We start from the raw sequence: 18,528 nt of genomic DNA, 5'->3' as shown, positions 1-18,528 counted from the left end.
CTTTGTGGGTGAGCAAGGACCCAGGTTGGGGCAGCTGCCTCCTCCCATTTATCTTACAGTTTGCCTGTCTGTGCTTTGGCCCTGTGGGGTCTCCCGTTGCTGTAGGAACCAGACTGTGCTGGATTTGAAGGTGCTTAGCCCTGGAGTGAGCATACCTGCCAGCTCAACCGTGGGGCAAGTGAGCTAGGAGGGCTGAGCTGCTGTTGGGGGGGCGGTGTGTGTGACAAGTTTCACCCAGTTCTCAGCTGTGGATCAGCGCTGCTGCTGCTCCTGCTCCTTGGAGTTGCCGGACATCGGGGGAGACAGCCGGGCTCTGCACCTGCAGCGGGATCCGCAGCCGGCAGCCAGCCCCTCCTAAGGAGCAAGTGCAAGAGGGCACCGGGGCAGCAAACGAGACCGTGCGTGATTCACGGCACCACTCCAAGCCCAACCTGTAGCTTCATTATTTCCCCGTTACCCCCTCAGCTCTGTAACCGACACCAGAAACCTCAAGTCTGACCTTATCTGATCGCTGGCAGCTGCCTGGATCTGGCAGCTGTGGAGTCAGTGGGTTGCTCTTACTCGGCATTGTGGTGCCTGTTTTCAGTGCAGAGCCCCCTCAGTGCTACCAAAACTGAAATCTTGGGGCTGTTCCTGGCCACGGCCCCTGCGGAGTTGTGGCTTGTGTGAGCTGGAGGCACAACTGTGAAATTCCTGAGTTTTTCCAGCTGAGTTTGGGGTAAAGGAGTGTCATTTTGCTTTTCAGGCAAGTGAAGGGAAAAGGTAAATGGTCCTGGGAGAATGGGGCTGTAACTGCAGCTCTGAACCCTGTGGCGGGTGAATGCCCGGGGCTGTGTTTGTGAACGGCAGTTGATCCCAGTGCTACCCCTGGACTTCAACCCTTCCAGCCAGCGGAACAGAAGGTGTTTCTCCTGATGGCCTTGTCCTCTGCAAACACCCAGCTGCCACTGACTTTCCCCGGGGCCAAGGAGAATCCAAAGCACCCTTTTGCTTCCGAAAGGCAGCTCCCCCCCCCGCCACCCCCAGGAATAAACCATGTCTGAGGGGCAGGACAGCTCTGGTGCAACCAGCTGCAGAAGCGGCTCAAAGAATGCAAAGCCCCCCCTCAGTCTGAGTTACCAGAGACCACGGCCCGTGGCCTCATCCTTGTGACCACGGCAGGGAAACGCTGAGCACCCCGAGGGACGTAAGGAACCCAACCCCACAAATACATCCATGTCTCAACTCCCAGCAGACAGGGAGGGCCGTGGTGGAGGGTGACAGGCCACGAAGGGCCCTTTGCCTTTCCACGCCAGTGTCGAGTCACCTCGAGAAGCCGTTTCGGTGCTGCCACCCGCCGGAGCCACGGCCGCCAGCACAGCCCAGAGCTCCTCCACCCGCCTGGCCGCAGCTCCCTCGCTGCTGGGCCCCTTCTCACGGCCTTTAAAAACAAAACCTTGAGGCTATACAGGCTCTGCAGAGGGCTTTCCATATAGGAAAGGTTTCCCCGTCTTTTTTTCTCTAACAGCAGCTCTTGGCTTAGCTTTTATTAATGAATAGTGCAGCTCAGACCGTTTGGGAAACGGCCCGGGCTGCTTTGGAAAGAGCAACGAAACGGCAAAACCCCAAAGAGGGAAACTGAGGCGCTAGGTATTTACTGCATGCTTTGAGGAGAAGCCACAGCTCCTCTATTACTGCTAAGGACCAGGCTGTCAAAGAATTAGGGTTAATCCATCCGCTTTCTAACTTCTAAGCCACACTGAAATATAAATCAGTCAGTAGTTCAGGGTGCGGATGGGAAAGATGAATTTCTTTAACGCTCAAAGCCTCACGCATCCGTTCCCAGCAGAGTCACTGAGCTTCCCAAGGAACCACCGGCAGCGGGGTGGCGTGGGCTGTGCCGTACAGCAGATCCTACCAAAGTCACTGTACTAAAGAGCAGCACTTCTGCAGCATGGTGAGGAGCCACGCACAGCGTGAGGCTCTCAGGAGTCGCCTGGCAAAATCCAAGCCTAATAAAAATCAATGTCTTCAGGAGAAGCACTGAGTCAGGCTCCCAAAAGGAAGTACCTGCATGAAAAGAGCATGTTTACATGCACACGACCGGGTAAAGGGCTCTTGTGTTTGTAACCTCTCCACTTGGGCAACCAAGTTTTTCTGCCAGATCACTCGTCAGAACACTCAATGCTAAAGCTCAGAGCAAAAAAAACCACTGCAGCAGCAGCCAAGACAGCTTCATCAACAGCAAACACGACCTTCAGTGGACCAAAAAAAAAAAACCAACCCAAACACCTGTGGATTCATTCCACATGCAGTTGTGAGCAAGGAAACCCACGATCCATGCAGCAAATGCAAAAGCTGAGATGCTGAACACAGGACTGACAGCAGAGACAGATCAACTATGGCATCATAATTTTAAATGCAAAGTTTTCAAATCTTTCCAGAAATGGCAGTGATCTTGCAGCAGCAGTTTTGAAGCAGCCAGTTAGTTGGGAAGCAGAGATCAGACCAGGAACAATCTTTCCCTGGGGATTCAACATGCCCAAGAGAAGCAGAAGCGATTCTGTGTGTTACAGCAACTCAGTCACTCCAGCTGCTTGAATGAGCGCTGAGGGAAGACCAACCTCTTCCAGGATAAGAAACATAGAGAGGAAGGGTAGGCAGAGGGCAGAAAAACGTGGCCCAGGCTTGCAGGAGGAACTAGCAGGGCAGCTTAGGAGCAGGCGGGGACAGCAGAGACAAGCGACACAGCCACATCGCAGCACAGGGTGCTGGAGGTTGGCCAGCAAGCTGCTGCCAGCAGCCTTTGCTCCATTTCCCTGCGGCCCCAACCAGCTGGTTCGAGGTCTCCAGCCACAAAACCATCTCTGGAGACCCTTCCCAGCCAAGAGAAGGCAGCATTTACCTGTTCACAGCTTTAAAATCCTTCCAGGAAACACCTCTCTCGCACACTGCAGGACTCTGCCTGCTGCCGAAGGGTGACCGGCCAGGTTGAACTTGGTCTTTAACAAAATCGGGACAGAACAGGCAGGGGACCGTGCACAGGACTCAAGTTTGGGCTCAGTCTGCTGCCCAACTGCATGGACTAGACAAGAATCACGAGTTCTTCACAGACCAAACTTGAGGGGGGAAAAAAAAAAAAAAGTAAAAATGAGGGGTTAGTGCAAATCCTTCACACCATCCATCCTCTCATGGGTGCCGGGAGAGTTGGTCCTGTACACCAGGGGAAAAAAACCCCCACCCATGACCACCTCCCTTGCACCCTCTGCCCAGGGAGGGCAAGGGAAGGCCGGCGGCAGGGAATGGAGCTCTGCAGGTTATCATCTGCCCAGTTCTGGTAGCAAAATTAGAAAGTGCAAAACTGGTCCTTCAAGTCACAGGGTCAGAGCCTGAGCCAGCTCCCTCCCTGAGCAGGTCCTGCCCCGCCATCAGGGACAGCAGCTGCTGCAGAGCGATTCCTGCATTGTCTGGCAACAACTGTCTACACCACAGGGAATGAGCTGGAACTTCCCCCCCCTCCAGGCTCAGTTTTTCCAGACCTCAGTTCCAGCATCTCCCCTCAGGGAAGGTCCAGGTTTCCCTGCACACAAACAGCCACTTCTCCAGAGGCTCCTTTATTTGCGCCCCGCTTCCCGGTGTCCCGTGCACCATCCCGGCATTCAGCTCTCTGAACAATCCCCCCCACCCCCCCAGGCACAGACAAGCACTGCCAAATGGACGAAAATATCTTTGGGATAAAAGCAGGGATCAGCAACCCCTGGCACAACCCCCCCCGCCTGTCCCAGGCTCCCTCCGCTGAGAGATGCTCTCCCCAAACTGATGCAAACAGGAACGTAAAAGACACAGCGCAGGTAGAGAGCACATCTTTAGCTTTATAAAAAAAGACCGAGACGTTTCAGGCCAAGGAGTGCAAAAGAATCCCGTAAGACACCACAGGTGCACCAGCTTCAGAGACCATCGAGTTGACAGTCTTCCTTTTAGGGAGTTGGGGGGGGGGATGAGTTCTTTTGGGGTTTTTTTTCCCCCCAAGCTTAATCCATACACATTCACTCTTTGTACACAGACTAAACATTAAAAATGTGCTATTGCATCTGTAATAGCGATCGGCAGCTCTTTACAAGTCCATCCTCGCCCCTCGCCTCCAAAGCTCCAGCGCACAGACCAGAGCTACGTGTCAGTGTGACCCATGCCGATGCCTCAGTGCACAGGTTTAAGTAAACTTGTTCAAATACGTATGTACAAATCCATTCAGAAGCAGGAAGCCAAACGGGTCCATCAGTACGCGCGGAATTCGGGAGGGGGTGACCAAACGCAGCTCCTCCAGGAGTCCCGGGCTGGCCTTGCTTCAAGTCTTTTCCTTGCATAAACGGGTTTTTTCACAAACCGACAGTTTTAAAAACAAAGCAGGGAGGGGAAGCCAAATCCAAGTCTCAGTCTCTTCCCCTTTATTTTCAAAATCTCTCTCCATCAGCATCTCAAGGTGTGGTCTCAGTAATGTCCGTGATTTATGAAAGCATGCTCTGAAACGCAAGCAGTTGACAAAACCAGGCTCTCACAGGGACTTCAACTGTACATTTTAAAGGGCTTTGGCTGGTTAAAAAAGCCTGACTCCTCATGTGAGGAATTAAACCCTTTCTCCCCTCTACCCAACTTCTGAAGAGTAATCGCAGGCTATGACATAAAGGCACATTTCAGTTCAATTAAGGCACATTTCAGTTGAATTAAGGCACAAAAACATGGTCCACACCAAAGCACAGGGCCTATTTTGGTTTCCCTCTCCCCAAAAAACAGTGGGTGTGTTTATTCTATGGCTGGTAAATTCAACTAAGCCTTTTCTATTCACGTCCAAGGGCACTCAAATGTATAAACAAGTCCCATGGCTTCACGTGTTTACTTTCTGATAAACAACCAAGTGGCAACGCCGGTAAGATAGAGCTTCCTCCTGCTGCAATGCTGCAGCCCTCAAGGTCGCCTGGCACCGTGCCCTCAGGGTAGCAATTCCACATCTCCTGCTTCCCACCAGCTGTTGGAGAGGGGCAAAGGGAAGGAGAAGGCATGGAGTGCCCGCAGGGGAAAGGCAGGACCGAGAAATTCCTCACAAATGCTCTCGGGAAGCTTTCCTTTCAAAGCAAGCTGCTTTTAAGGGAGTTTCTAGCAGAACAGTCAAACAGCCTGATTCCTAATTACAAAAACCTAAAAATGAACAGACTACTTCCCTCACCTGCCATAATCTGAGTTCAAGGCTTGCCCGGCAGTCAGCATGACAGGGAAATGCAGAAGGCTTGGCAAATAAGCGAGGAAGAGCCGACTGGCACGCAAGTCTCAGGTCAACGTGTGCAACTGGCAACACCTCACGCCCGCAGACCAGCGGTGACTGCAAAACTGATCCCCGCAGTCCGCTCGGGAGGTGAGAGTGGGGCAGCTGCCCAGGCATCCCACCCCCGGGAACTGGCACTATCTCGGGAGACGAGCCACAAGGCCAAAGATTAAACGAACCACGTTACCTGAACCTTCTCCTCACAAGGCAGCGGGAGATGACACCACTAAGGGGCAACAGGAAGAACAAATACCACAGACTTAATGTTTTTGGGACCAACCCAGCCACTTTAAATAGAGATCTGGGTCCCTAGAGAGCAGGTGCTTGGCCTTCACCTCAGCATCATCGCAAACAGAGCCACCTTCCGGTTATTCCCTACCCAAGTTAACTTCTGCAATGCCAGAAAGCAAGAACTGTATGACAGATCCTCAAAGCAGGGAAAGGGCTGGGCCGCTGAGGTTGTTGAAGCTAAATGTGAAGTATGGAAATCACAGAAGCACAGGTCATCTGATACTTCCTTGTCCATCTTCTCCTCCCTGGGCACACATTCCACCTCCCAAGTTCACTAGCTCCACAGTTCACTTCCTTGATGTTTTACATTGTCCAAAAAAAAAAAAAAAAAAAATCCAGTGAAATTCAGACAGCCAGGACAAATTTGGCTTCAACATAGGATCAGGGTAGACTGGGGGGGAAAAAAAAAAAAAAGGTGGCATAGCACACTCTGTATTGAAAGAGGAGAAATCTGATTGCAGCAAAGCCTCAAGACGCCTGCCTGCTGCTCAGGTCCTTTTCCTTAACAGTACACCTGAAGCAGAGGTGCCCCGGATGAGTCAGTCTCTGTGTCTTGGAAAGAAGAATTTCTGCTTGTTGGAGAGCCTTGGAGAGGAAAGAGAAGACATGGTGACATTAGACAATGTGAACTACAGCAGCTGAGCGCCTGGCAGTTAGGCAAGCAACCGCCACAAAAGGCGTTGTGTATCATGAGGGAGGAGAAAGCCACACAAAGCCCACGGGCTGGGAACAACCCTGCCTGTATTGTAGCCATCTTCAAGGAGAGATCTGTTATTACACAGGAGAAAACTTGTCTTTTAGCCCTGGGCTGCTCTTTGGAGTGGAGCATGCATGCCACCAGGATCCGAGCTCAGGGGACAGCCCATCACGCTCCCCTGCTTCCCTTTTGCACAGTTCCTTTTGTTCCCAGTATAACCCAGCTGTGACCTCCGCTGGTCACACCCCAAATACAGCCCCAAACTTTGTCAGGATACCAGGAAACTGAAAGTTCTTGGGCTAAGTACCATGCACAGACAGACAGCACTCCAGACTCACGTTTCATTCCCTTTCCCCAGCCTTCCAAGCCTCCTTCGCTCCCAAAGCTCAAGAGAACTATACTCCTTATGGTAACCTAAGAGGCTGGTGTCAGCTCGGCCCTTTGCAGATGGTGAAAACTGAAGGCGTACATAACATGGGAAGTTCAGGACACTCCCCTCACTCCTGTGATGCTTTTGCAGCTAAGACCCCCAGCCAGGTACGTTACCTGCGCTGCTATGCCGCCTCATATTCCTGGCTATCACGTCTGCTGGTGTTTCTTCTGATATTTGCACGGCCAAATCTGGAATGAAAACCAAGAGGGCCTGAGACGAGAAAGGATGGGCAGCTATGACTCAAGAGTAAAGATCCCTGTCAGGGAAGGGAGAGGGCTCTCCTTCAGAAGGCACCACCCTCAGGTAACAGGAGAGGTAGAGTCTGATTCTTCAGATTGCTTCCACCATTGTCTTGGTAATCTGAGCTTTATAGTCCTTAAGTACCAGGAAGCAACAGCAGCCTTACTGCTAAGCTAGGAAAACGCAACAGCCACACGGTTTCCTCCTGTTTCCTCCGTTACTTCTAGAGGTCTCCTTTGCCCCCCATATTCAGCTTTTCAAGGTCTTTCTACAAGAAGCTCTCTTAGAACCTGTTCTGGAGGTCACTCACTTCAGGCTGCTCCAGACAAGGAGAGCATCCCCAGAAGAGCCGTGAGGCTTTCACGCTGTGGCAACAGCCCTTCCCTCCTCTTTGCAGGGATATTTACTGGCTGCTCCTCACCCCACTGCATGGAGGAGGTCTCAGCTTGGTCACGGTAGTCTAAGGGTGGCATTAGCAATGAGCGCTGGTAGAACATGAGGGAGAGCGCCAGCTTAGTAACTGGACATCCTCTGGCACAAGCCAGCTCATCTGGTCATACCAGTTAAGTTTGACTCACAGTCTTTCTGCCTAGCTTAGAGGTGCGGAGGAAAGCCAGAATCATTGCAATAGCAGCAGAATAAGCCCTTATATTACTCAGCACAAACTTCACTGACAGCAAAAGATACTATCAAGAAGCCACAACGCAGTGATTGGAGAGCAGCAGAGGTCTCCAGTGAAACGCAAGGACCTCCATTCACACATCCCAGGAAAGTAAGCCCAGCCTGAAGGCAGACATCAGCTTTCAACCCTGCTCCATCACGCTGATGAAATAACCCTCTCTTATTGAAGCGGTAACAGCAAGGAACCCGCACATACCGTCTTGGCTGATGACCATGGACTCTAGCATTGTTTCATTACCGCTGTCTGGCGCGTTGCCTCTGCTGGACTTCTCCTCGTGGCTCTGGCTGGCTGGGATAGAAATATGGGGCCGGACCCTGCTTTTCCGGGTGCTGATGCGTATGATGCCTCGGACCAGCCTGCATTCAGCATCCTGCTCATCCAGGTTGTAGTCCTGAGTTATGCTATTGATAAGGTCCGAGATCTTGTTGGTCTTCTCCAGGAAGACAGTGTCTGACGTGCACTTGGCCAACTCGTCGATCTGGTGGACGCTGAAGAGCTCCGTCAGTTTCTTGAAGATCAGGACGTCGATCTCCCTGCTGGACATGGAGCCGTTCAGCTCGCTGATGTCCAGGTCAGACTCGTGGAAGGAGTAATACTCCTCCGAACTCCGGTGGCTGCTGGGGAGTGGTGGCTTTTCTATGCTGTTCCTGAAGGGCTTCTCTGACAGCAGCTCTTTGCAGCACGAATCCGATTCCAGGTGGTGGCTGGCACTCCGGTTTTGATAGACAGGAATGCCCTTCAGTTTCACATCTGGGTAGCTGAAACTGCTGCCCATGCTGGACTTTTTGATCTGATTCCCATTCTTCTCAGCGGGAGAGACGTTGGCAGGGCTGTTTGGCAGTCGCCCGTTATAATCACCATTCTTTCCGTCATCGGTGGAGGTCTCGGTGGGCCCAGGATAGGAGATACAGACACTGCAGTCCTGAAAGCAGCCCCCACAGGTCACTATACAACAGAAGACAGCCTTGTATGTGTTCCAGGCCTGAGACAGAGAGGAACAGCAGAAGCTCTGGTTTGGGGGAGCCTCTGCTGTACCAGAAATAAAGGTAATTGTTTCTGCCTCTCTCCTGTTAGAGTCTTTGAGGTCAGCTTTGCGACTTTTCCTATCCCGCATCTGCTGGGCTCTGGTGCGGCTCTGTTTGATTTCAGGCGTGGAGCCGCTGAACACCTCCAGACTGACATCCGTCTCCTTGGATGGTCTGGTCCGCAGGGGCACAGCCTCCTGGTAGGACTGGTTGGGCTGGCGGTGGCTGTTCAGGTCATGGGGGAGTCCTGTTTTCTGGCCCAGCATGGCTCACCGCTCAGGCACCTGGAGAACAAGAAGGTCTCAAGTCAAACAAAGCATTCGTCATCAGTCTCACCTCAGCAAGTTGTTGATCAACAGAGGAGGACCTAACATTCAAATTCAGTGATTCCTCAGCTCAAATTGAACATTTCAGTTATTTACAGGGATATTTTACACTAGGACTTACGCTGTTCTCACTCGTCGCACAGAGAGGGAACCCAGCCTGCATTTCAGGGCTCCCCGACTACTCTAGCTTTGCTGCTTCCTTTCGGTAGACGCTCGAATCAGAAGAGATAAGTTTTAAAAGGACTATTTTTAGACATCAAAATCCCTGTAACCTTCAGAATAGGTTTCCTCTACGCAGCTGGAGGACGAGTCAGGCTCCAGAGCCCTTGCTCCAGAGCAATAAATGAGCAGCGCAGCCGTAGGTGGAGCCAGCTGACAGGCTCCAAAGGGAAAGTATCTTCTTTTAAACAACTTCCCCTTTGTCTTGCATTCCTTAGGATTAAGCTGGGCCCTGACAGCGCTTAGCCATTTCAAAACACACTGTGCCCAGGATGAGACGAGGAGCAATCAATCATTATGCAAACTGCCAATTCAGACTCCAGATTATTCAATGCTATTCGAATTTAGAGGATTTAGCAATGACGGCGTTACTACCACTGATGATTTTTGCTAGTCATGCTAAGACCTTTAGGACTTTGCTAGGAAAACGGATGTCTTCATCAGGCTTAAAGAAAAGATCTTGTCAACAAGTCGGTCTCAAATCACACCTCGTGGGAACGAAACCTTTACAAAAACCTGCGACAGAAATCCTATAGCAGACTATCTGCTCAACTGTTTTTCTTGTTGCCACTGTAGTAATGCAGGTGCCCCAGGTCTGCACACAGGAGTAAACTGTTTTTACGCGGTACTACGTCACCCTTCAGCTCCACAGATCCAGCGCGCGGAGTCCGGCACATTAAATCTCCCCGTTATGAGGAAAGTTGGGCAATGGTGAGGAAAGTCAGGCCAAGGCTGTCACTCTGCACTTCTATTGCTGCCACTTTTATCCCAGACTGTGGTGGGCCCCTAAATTGTCCACGGTTTCTAAGCTTCTTGGCTAACACTGCTTTCACCCCCAAGAGATCCTTTTAAATACTAATTAGGCTAATTAATAAGCAGTGAAAGCCCAGCCATAGCTTAAGTGGTTTTAGACTGTCCCTGCTGCTCTACTATATACTTTCTATAGGACACCTCAAGCATGAGTAAATAAATCTATCCCACCTTGTAAGAGCATTGCCTCTTTTTCCCTTTTTTAAAAACAAATAGCAATGTTGTCCCCACAAAGAAACGGGCGCAGACTGAAAACCCTCCCCAAGCAGTTAGAGCACACTGCTGCTTTCCAGGAATATTTTGGCTTCATCAGCTTATAAAAATTTGTAAGTAGAGCATGTCCCAGGAGCTCCCTTTGCACATTCCTGGACAATATGTTTAATATAAAAGCCCCAGATGCTCCAATTTCAGTGCTGAGCAGGCAGAGCTCCCTGGACTCAGCATCAGCAGAGTTTTGATTGCTTTCACTTCAGAACAACGAGGTTGTTTTGGTTTTTTTTCCCCTCAGCTTCACCATTTTTGTAATGCAGTTAAAAATTGAAAAACAAACTGAAAACATTTGAGCTGATCTAAGCACAGAGCTGCTTACTGGGATGTTTCTCTTCATACTGAGGCCTCATTAAGAGCTCTACTGTATGCATTGCACAGTAATAATAATTTACATAACAATATATAATATTCAGAAGTTTCAGAGCATCTTTGACACAGGGAAGAGCGTTATCTCAGCTCTACAGAGAAAGACTTGCAGGCACAGAGATTAAACCTCTTGCCTGACATCGCACAAACCCCCTGGCTGTGACAGAGACCCCTCCGGCCCTGAACACCGAGCTCGCCCCCTTCCCATCACAGCGGTTCTGGACCACAAGATCGCACGTCTGAAGGGTTCCCCGGGAACGTGTACAGAACACAACTCCTCAATCTGCAGCTTCTCTGGCACAAGCAACGGCCTGAACTGAAACCTGCAGCCAGCTGCTTAACACAGCCATAAACAAGAGCTTGGACTAAAATCCAGATCCGAGCTGGTACTCACAAGATTGTTGGGAGCTTTCTCTGTTCTCAAGCAGGCACCGTGTGTGAATAGAGAAGATCCTTCTAAAGAACTTCAGCATCTGCTTCAGAAGAGCGAGGATGGATTCACAGTTTGCGCCTCTGAGGGTTAGCCGGGGTCTAAGATCTTCATTGTTCAGAGGACAGGATTTCCTTTGAAAGTTTTTAAAAAAAAGCTAAATTACATTGTGAATCTACTTAATAAAGTCACATTGGTTTGCCAACAACCATATTGCCACTGTTGTTAAAAGCTAGGGAGGTCAAAACATTAACTTAAAAAGGGGCCAGAGGACCTAAATTCAGGATAGAAGATTTACACATAGATACAACTTCTCCCAAACACACAGAAGCATCAATAGCTTTTAAATTTTCTAAGCAGCCTTGCCAGAAGCTGAAAGCCACCCTGCAAAGCTCCCAGACTCCTGACTGCTCTGCTGGCACTGGGCAGCAACAGAGACCCTGGCCCAGAGTACCAGGGGTCCGGACTCTTCTCTGTGCTCCCGTATCCTCTCCCTCCCCACTTGGGGTATAAACAGCCCGGCCAAGGGGCTGCCTCTCACCAAACGCTTCCCCATACCCCTGGCCCAAAACACCTCCCGTTCCAGCTGACAACCAGGACTCTGCCGCGGTGCAGGTAAACAAAATTTGGCCCTTCCTTCTCACAAACAAAGCGCTGCAAGGAGGGAGACCTGCCTGGGCACCAAGCAGAGGCCCCTCTGCCCACCCGGGGCCCCCGGGCGTCCTTGGGACGGTGAATTTTCAGGAGAAGAGAAGCTGACGGCAAAGCACAGCCGGCTTCCAGCAGAGCCGCTGACCCGGCCTGGCAGGGCCTGGCCTTTCCCCTTTCCCACTACGCCCCTCCTTGGCTTTTCAGCCCTCGAAAGCCCAACCGACCCCAGCAGGGGCCAGGGAGACCCGACCCCCCCACACCCCCGGGAGAGCTGCTACCGCCACCAGCCCCTCCAGGGCGAGGGCAGGGAAGGTCCCAGAGCAGCGGGAGAGGGCAGAGCGGGGGAAACGGCGGCAGCACGGGGGGAGCGGGGGGGGGGGGGGTTGTCCCTCAGCCCTGGGTGGGGGGCCGGGACACACGGCTGGGGACGCCTGTCTCGGGGGAGGCCCGGGGCGCACGGAGAGGGAGAAGCCGGTCTTAGCGGCGGGACAGCGCCCGGGGCACGCCGGTCTCGGGGGGGATCGTGGGGAGCCCCGGTGTAGGGGGGGCAGCGCCCGCCCCTCCCTCCCTCCCTCCCTCCCGGTCGCGGCCTGCTGCTGCCCCCAGGCCCGGGACAGGCGGACCCGCCAGGGGAAGCACCGAGCGGCGGTGGGCGCTGCCGGCGGGCCGGGTCCGGAGCTGAGGCCGGGGCTGAGGCCGGGGCCTGGGTCCCCCCACGGCGGCGTCGCGGCCCCCCCGCCCCGGCGTTACCTGCGAGCCAGGGAACGGCGTCCGGCCCCGCCTCACCTGGGCCAGGTGAACCACGTGACCCGGCCCGACGGGCCGCCGCGAGGGACAGCAGAGTGCGGCGGGCGAAGCTGCTCCGGCCCGCGCTGCCCAGCCCCGGGATCCCCGTCCCCACAGATCCCCGTCCCCACGGATCCCCGTCCCCACGGACCCCCGTCCCCACGGATCCCCGTCCCCACGGATCCCTCTGCCTGAGGATCCTCATCCCCAAGGGTCTGTGTCCCAAACTGTCTCCGTCTCCAAGGGTCCTCATCCCCAAGGATCCCTGTCACTGAAGGATCCCTATCCCAATGGATCCTCATGCCTAAGGATCCCATCCCAAAGAACCCCCATCCCTGAGGATCCTGCCCCAAAGGATCCCTGTCCTCAAGGATCCCCGTTCCTAAGGATCCCCGTCCCTGAGGTTCCCTGTCGCTGAGGATCCCTGCCCCAAACAATCCCCATCTCCCAGGATCCTTGTCCCCAAGGATCCCCATCCCTGTGGATTCAGGCCACCGAATGTCACCTGCACTGGGCGCTCATCTCCCTGGGTGCTGCCTGTGGTTTTGGGTGCCTCACGCCTGAGCTGGGAGCCCATCCACCCCACGATGAACCTCCAGCCAGGCCATACCTGGCCCAAGTGCTTCAACACCCCCAAAGCCTTTGGCCACCCCTCCTGCCACCCAGTCCTGCCCTGCCGCCTGGCCGCAGCCCTGGAGGAACCTACACCCTTTGTGGGGGGTGATTTCACCCTCTCTGCTCAGCACCCTGCAAAGCAACACCATCGTCCATCCCTTCTCCTGCTGGGAGCAGCTGTTTCTGCCCAATTTCCCCTGGGGACAGTGGTGACACGGGGGGGAACGCATGCTGCAGGGATGCCCAGCGCTCCCCGGGCACCAGGGCTGCCGGGCTCAGCCCGTCCCGTCTGCTGCCGCTCGGTGACTCTGTGGTTCTCTGCAAAGGGCTGGTGATTCACTCTTGAGGGGTTGGACCCTTCCCTGAAGGTTTGGAGGAAAGGAAGGAAACCAGGAGGGAAAGCGGGCAGCAGGGCAGGCAGGGAAGGAGCCCGGCAGAACGGCAGCCGTGCGCTGAGGGTGCAGCTGGAGCGGCAGCCACTCGGCTCAGATGCACCAGCCAGTTCCCGAGAGGAAAAAGGAGAGAGAGAAATCAATTTAAAGGATGGTGCCAATGCCAAGAAGCTCATTCCTTCTCTAAAGGGCACAAAGACCGCGTTTATTTATTTAAGCCTCTGGCACAGAAACGCTGTACTTAATTCCAGCCGGTGTCATTTCCCTGGCCGAGCTCTCATTTGTGTATAACTCAAAGCACTGCTTGGAAATGCGTCGTCTCCTTTGCTGCCAGGTGCCTTGAGCACAGATCCCGGCCACGAAACCTCTCCCGGCGCTGCCTCATCGAGCCTGGCACTGCCAGGAAGAGCCGAGCAGCACGGTGTGGCCCCCCGAGCCCAGCACCACGCTGTTTAATGCCCCATGGCTCCGGCGTTTTCCCCGTGCCCCATCACCTCCCAGCTGAGCCATCACCGCGTGCCAGGGCTCCGGTCCCAAACCGCTGCTGCCAGCGTTGTTGGGTCCAGCATTGTGGGGCAGGGAGCTGGGTTGACCCAGGAGTCCTGGGACTTAAACCTGAAATCCTGATGCAGGATTCCTTCCCTTAAACTGGGCCAGGATGAGAGAGCAGTGCCTGGCTCCCCCCCCGCCCCGGTTACTGCAACACCTGGGAAAAAACCTACAGAGAAACTGGGAGAGATGGCACTAACATTAATTATTTACTGACTGTAATAAGGTTTTGGTTTTCTGGAGGACATCCCAACGCAGGGCTTTAAAGAGGCTGGAGATAAGAGGCCAGTGCACAGCCCTTGGCTACGTTCTCCAGCTGCCCTACCCCAGGGCAGTGCGGCGGGCTGCCAGCATCCCCGGGGAAATACCGGGGACCGGCACCGGGCTGGCTGCGGGATGCAGCACGGTGCCCCATCCCAGCGGTTGGTGCCTCCGCATACGGCTGCGAGGTGCGGAGGGTCGCTGCCGGGGAAGGGAGAACAACGCTCTCAACCGGGCTTTTGCATCAAAGAGGTTTATTCTGAGTGCTGCTAATTTCAGACTCCTCTGCTAAATCATTAATAGCTCGTCAGCCCAGGCAGAGATCCCGCAGCAGCGCGGGAGGGTTTCTGGGACTCAGGCAGTGACTTATCCTAAGGGGCAGGGGCATTTCTTGTATTTTTCTATTATTTGTCTTTACCAGCCTCTGTCTGCTCATCTACTGGGACGTGCTATGGCCGGCTGGGACAGTCTGGGGACACACAGCTGCTGGGTGTGTGTGTGTGTGTGTGTGTGTGTGTGTGAGTGACACCTTCAGCCTCACTGGCCAATGTCCCCAGCCCATCTGGCCCCTTCTTACTTCTTAAACTCATGTCCAGGCACAGCTGTTCCCCATTTCCATTTCCTTTTCTCACCCTGGACCAGGGACTGGAGCTGGGAAGGCGATGAGCAGCACAGACCTGGGGAGTGACCCAAAAAAGCAATTATTTTATGAGCAGGTGACTGATGGAGCAGGCACCTCCAGAGGTCCCTCTAACCTCAGCGATTCTGAGGTTTCACTTTGGGGGAATGGGGGAAGCTCACTGCAAGACAGACCCTGGACCTTTCCCCCTTTGGGGGTACCCTTGGGAGTCCAGGTTCCACCAAAGCAGAGCAAAAAAAATCAGAGGAGGATGTTCTATTTATAGAATACCTGCCTGTCCCCACAGTTTCTTTGGGTCGGAGGCAGAGGGAGCAAGAGCAGAGCTTTGACCTTGAACCTACGATGGAGCAGCACCCCTCAAATCCCCAAACCCCATTTTAGAGCAGCATGTACATCGGATACATGAAGATGGCTCAGCCTGGACTTCAGCTTTCCTACAGCCTGAAATGCAGCCTGCAGAGCTTAAGCAAATGTCACGGCTGTGTCTCCGACACCGGGCAACAGTGATGCAGTGGGAGTCGGTGGACAGGCAGGGAAGGGATGAGCAGGCAGCGGGGGCCGGGAGCACTGACGCAGCAGCCTCTGACGCTGCTCCGGTGTCTGGCAGACGTGTGGCAGCACTGGCAAGAGCAGGAATGCGACGCAAAGCACAAGGGATGGTGGGGTTTTGGTTTTTTTTTTCCCTCTAAGGTAAGGAAAGCAAAGCTGCCACCAGCCCACGTAGGGTGGGGGTGACATCCACCGCAGGCCTGGACGCGGCTCTGCCTGAAACAGATTTCAGCTAAAAAAAAACCACCCCAGCTTAGGCTTTTTCTCCTGTCTGGGGGTCAGATGAGACCTTGGCACCTGTTTTCTGTGAACTCTTTTATCCTCTCTGCTGCTCTGCTGCGAAACACAAGCAGGCTTTATCCCACGCCCCTATGTGAAGATGCAGCTGCTGAGCGTGGCATCCTGGCAGGAGGAAACCCAAAAAGCAGGCTCCTTGGGGGGAGCAAGGTGGCAGCGGCACCCTCCCACGCCAGCCCCCTCCCCGTGCCGTCTCAGCCCACTCTCAGCTCTGTTAACACCGTCTTAAATGATAATTACGTTGGAGCGATGTTGCCGTGACAGTCACGCAACCAAGGACACGCTGTCCTGGTGCCACACACCCTGCACCCCAAGGCTGGGACACCCCAGCCACAGTGCCGGGGGGGGGGGATGGGGGCTGCCTCCTGCCCTTTCCCTGCCCCAGGCTGTGGGCTGGGGCACCAGCATCCCCCAACCAGCACCAGGAGCTTCTTGAGCTGCTTCTCCCAGGGGCTGTAGTTACGAAACCAGCCATTCCAGTAACCCGTCCCAGTCCAGCCTTTCCCCCTAACACTTACCAGTAAATCTCCCCACTACCCCAGTCCAGCCTTTCCCAGTAACCCTCCCCAGCCTAAGCCTTTCCCAATAACCTCTCCAATAGCCCTTCCCAGTAACCCCCTCCCAGTCCAGCCCTTCCCAGTGACCCCCCAGTAACCCTCCCAGCCTTTTCCAGTGACACCTGCCCCCCCAGGTCCGCATTTCCCAGCGACACCCCCCCAAGGGAGGGCAGTTTTCCAGCACCACGAACCACAAACGCCACCGGGCCGGTGTCATACCGGGCCATACCGAGCCCGGGGCCGTGCCGGTGTCAATACCGGTGCCGTGCCGTACCGAGCCATACCGAGCCCGAGGACGGTGCTGTACCGAGCCGTACCGACCCCGGGGCCAGTATCGAGCCCGGATCCGTGACGGTGCCGTACCGGACAATACCGAGCATCCCTCGCCAGGGCTGTGCTGTGCCGTGCCGTGCCGTACCGCACCGGGCCGGGGTCGCGTCCGTCCCCCCCCCGCCCGGTGCCGGTGCCGGAGCCGCCCCCGGCGGGGCCGAGCCGCACAGAGCCGGCGCCGCCCCCGGGCTATATATCCTCGCCGTGCCGCTACCCCGCTCCCGTTCCCGTTCCCATGGCGGCGGCGGCAGCGGCGGATCCAGGTCCGACTGAGGGCGACGAGCAGCGCCCCGATCGCGGCGGTACCAACACCGGCACCACCACCACCACCACCGGCGGCACCGGCAGCAACAACAACAGCAGCAACAACAGCAGCAGCAGCAGCCCCGGATCGGTGGAGCTGGCGGCGGCGAGGCGGCGGCTAGTAGCGGCGGAGGGTCGCCGTCGGGCGGCGGCGGAGCTGGAGGGCCGTGTCCGGCAGGTTCACTGCGCCCTGCGGCACGCCGAGCTCCGCCTGGCCGCCCGCGCCGAGGCCCTGGGCCGCCTGGGAGCCGGTGTGGCCCAGGCCCAGCTGGCGCTGGCGGCGCAGAGCCAGCGGTTACAGAAGGGGCTCCGCCGCCGCCCCCGTCCCCGTCCCGCCGCTCTCCTGGCCGCCGCCCGCGCCCTCCGCAGCTGCGTCCCCTGGGCCCCCGCCCGCCCCCGCGGCACCGCTGCCCCGGCCGCTGCTGCCCGCCGCCTGCCCGCCGCACCCCGCAGCCCCGCCTGAGGAATGGGAGGGGGTGGGGTGGGGGGGTTTGGGGAGCCTGTGGGGGTGGTGGGGTCTGGGGTCCTTGAGGGGATCCTGGGGAGTCGGATGGGTTGGGAACCTGCAGGGTTTGGGGGACCCTATGGGATGGGGGGGACTCAGCGGGGTCTGGGGTCCAGGAGGGGGTCCTGGGGAGCTTGGTGGGTAGGGACCCGATGAGTAGGGAGGGTTTGGGGGTTCCCAGGGGGCCCTGTGGGTTTTGGAGTTTTGGGGGGACCTTGGTGGGTGTGGGGGGTCTTGGAGACCCCATGGCGTGGGGGGACCCAGCAGGATCTGGGGACCCTGAGGGGGCCCTGGGGAGTCTGATGGGCCAGGACCCAGTGGCTCGGGTGGGTTTGGGGGTTCCAGGAGGATTCTGCAGGGTGGGGGGGGGGTCTGGGGGCTCCTATGGGGTGGGGGGACCCAGCAGGGTCTGGGGACCTTGGAGGTGGCCTGAGGAATCTGATGGGCTGGGACCCAGCGAGTCAGGAGGGTTTGGGGGTCCCAGGGGGATCCTTGTAGGGCATGGGGGGGTCTGGGGGACCCAGTGGGGTCTGGGGAACTTGGGGGTTGACTGAGGAGTCTGATGGATTGAGACCCTGCAGGGTCTGGGGGACCCTATGGGGTAGGGGAACCCAGCAGGGTCTGGGGACCTCAGTGGTGGCCTGAGGGGTCTGGTGGGGGAGACCCTGTGGGGTCTGGGGTGTTTGGGGTTCCCTAGGGGACCCTGTGGGATTGGGGCACTCCAGGGGACCCAGCAGGGTCTGGGGACCTTGGGGTACCCTGAGGAGTCTGGGTGGAGGTGTCCCTGGGGGACACTGGGGGTTTGGGGTGCTTGAGGGACCCTGCAGGGTCAGGGGTCCAGGGGTGTGCAGTGAGGTTGGGGGGCCCAGCAGGGTCTGGGAACCCCCATGGGGTTAGGAGACCCTGCAGAGTCTGGGGTCCATGGAGGATCTTGCCAGGTCTGGGGGTGTTTATAGAGGAACCTGCTATCAGCACCCCCAGCCTGGTCTGGGGTCACCTCCCCCCCCA

At 55.8% G+C, this 18,528-nt stretch overlaps 2 protein-coding genes across 2 annotated transcripts; one reads left to right on the top strand and one right to left on the bottom strand.

Annotated features, from left to right (window-relative positions):
• Positions 1–3,986: 3,986 nt before the first annotated feature.
• Positions 3,987–12,527, bottom strand: KDF1 (keratinocyte differentiation factor 1). Its single transcript, XM_054802741.1, has 5 exons — positions 12,487–12,527; positions 11,050–11,219; positions 7,835–8,948; positions 6,831–6,905; positions 3,987–6,172 (listed from the first exon to the last, which is right to left on the bottom strand). The coding sequence occupies exons 3-5, from the start codon at positions 8,928–8,930 to the stop codon at positions 6,090–6,092; spliced, it is 1,254 nt and encodes a 417-aa protein (XP_054658716.1). The 5' UTR covers positions 8,931–8,948; positions 11,050–11,219; positions 12,487–12,527; the 3' UTR covers positions 3,987–6,089.
• Positions 12,528–16,947: 4,420 nt separating this feature from the next.
• On the top strand, positions 16,948–17,478 carry TRNP1 (TMF1 regulated nuclear protein 1). Its single transcript, XM_054802662.1, has one exon. The coding sequence runs from the start codon at positions 16,948–16,950 to the stop codon at positions 17,476–17,478; it is 531 nt and encodes a 176-aa protein (XP_054658637.1).
• Positions 17,479–18,528: the final 1,050 nt, after the last annotated feature.

This window comes from Grus americana, chromosome 23 (genome assembly GCF_028858705.1).
Source record: "Grus americana isolate bGruAme1 chromosome 23, bGruAme1.mat, whole genome shotgun sequence".
Classification (NCBI taxonomy): Eukaryota; Metazoa; Chordata; class Aves; order Gruiformes; family Gruidae; genus Grus; species Grus americana.
The sequence above is the reverse complement of the archived record's forward strand: the minus strand, read 5'-3'. Positions and strand labels throughout refer to the sequence as shown.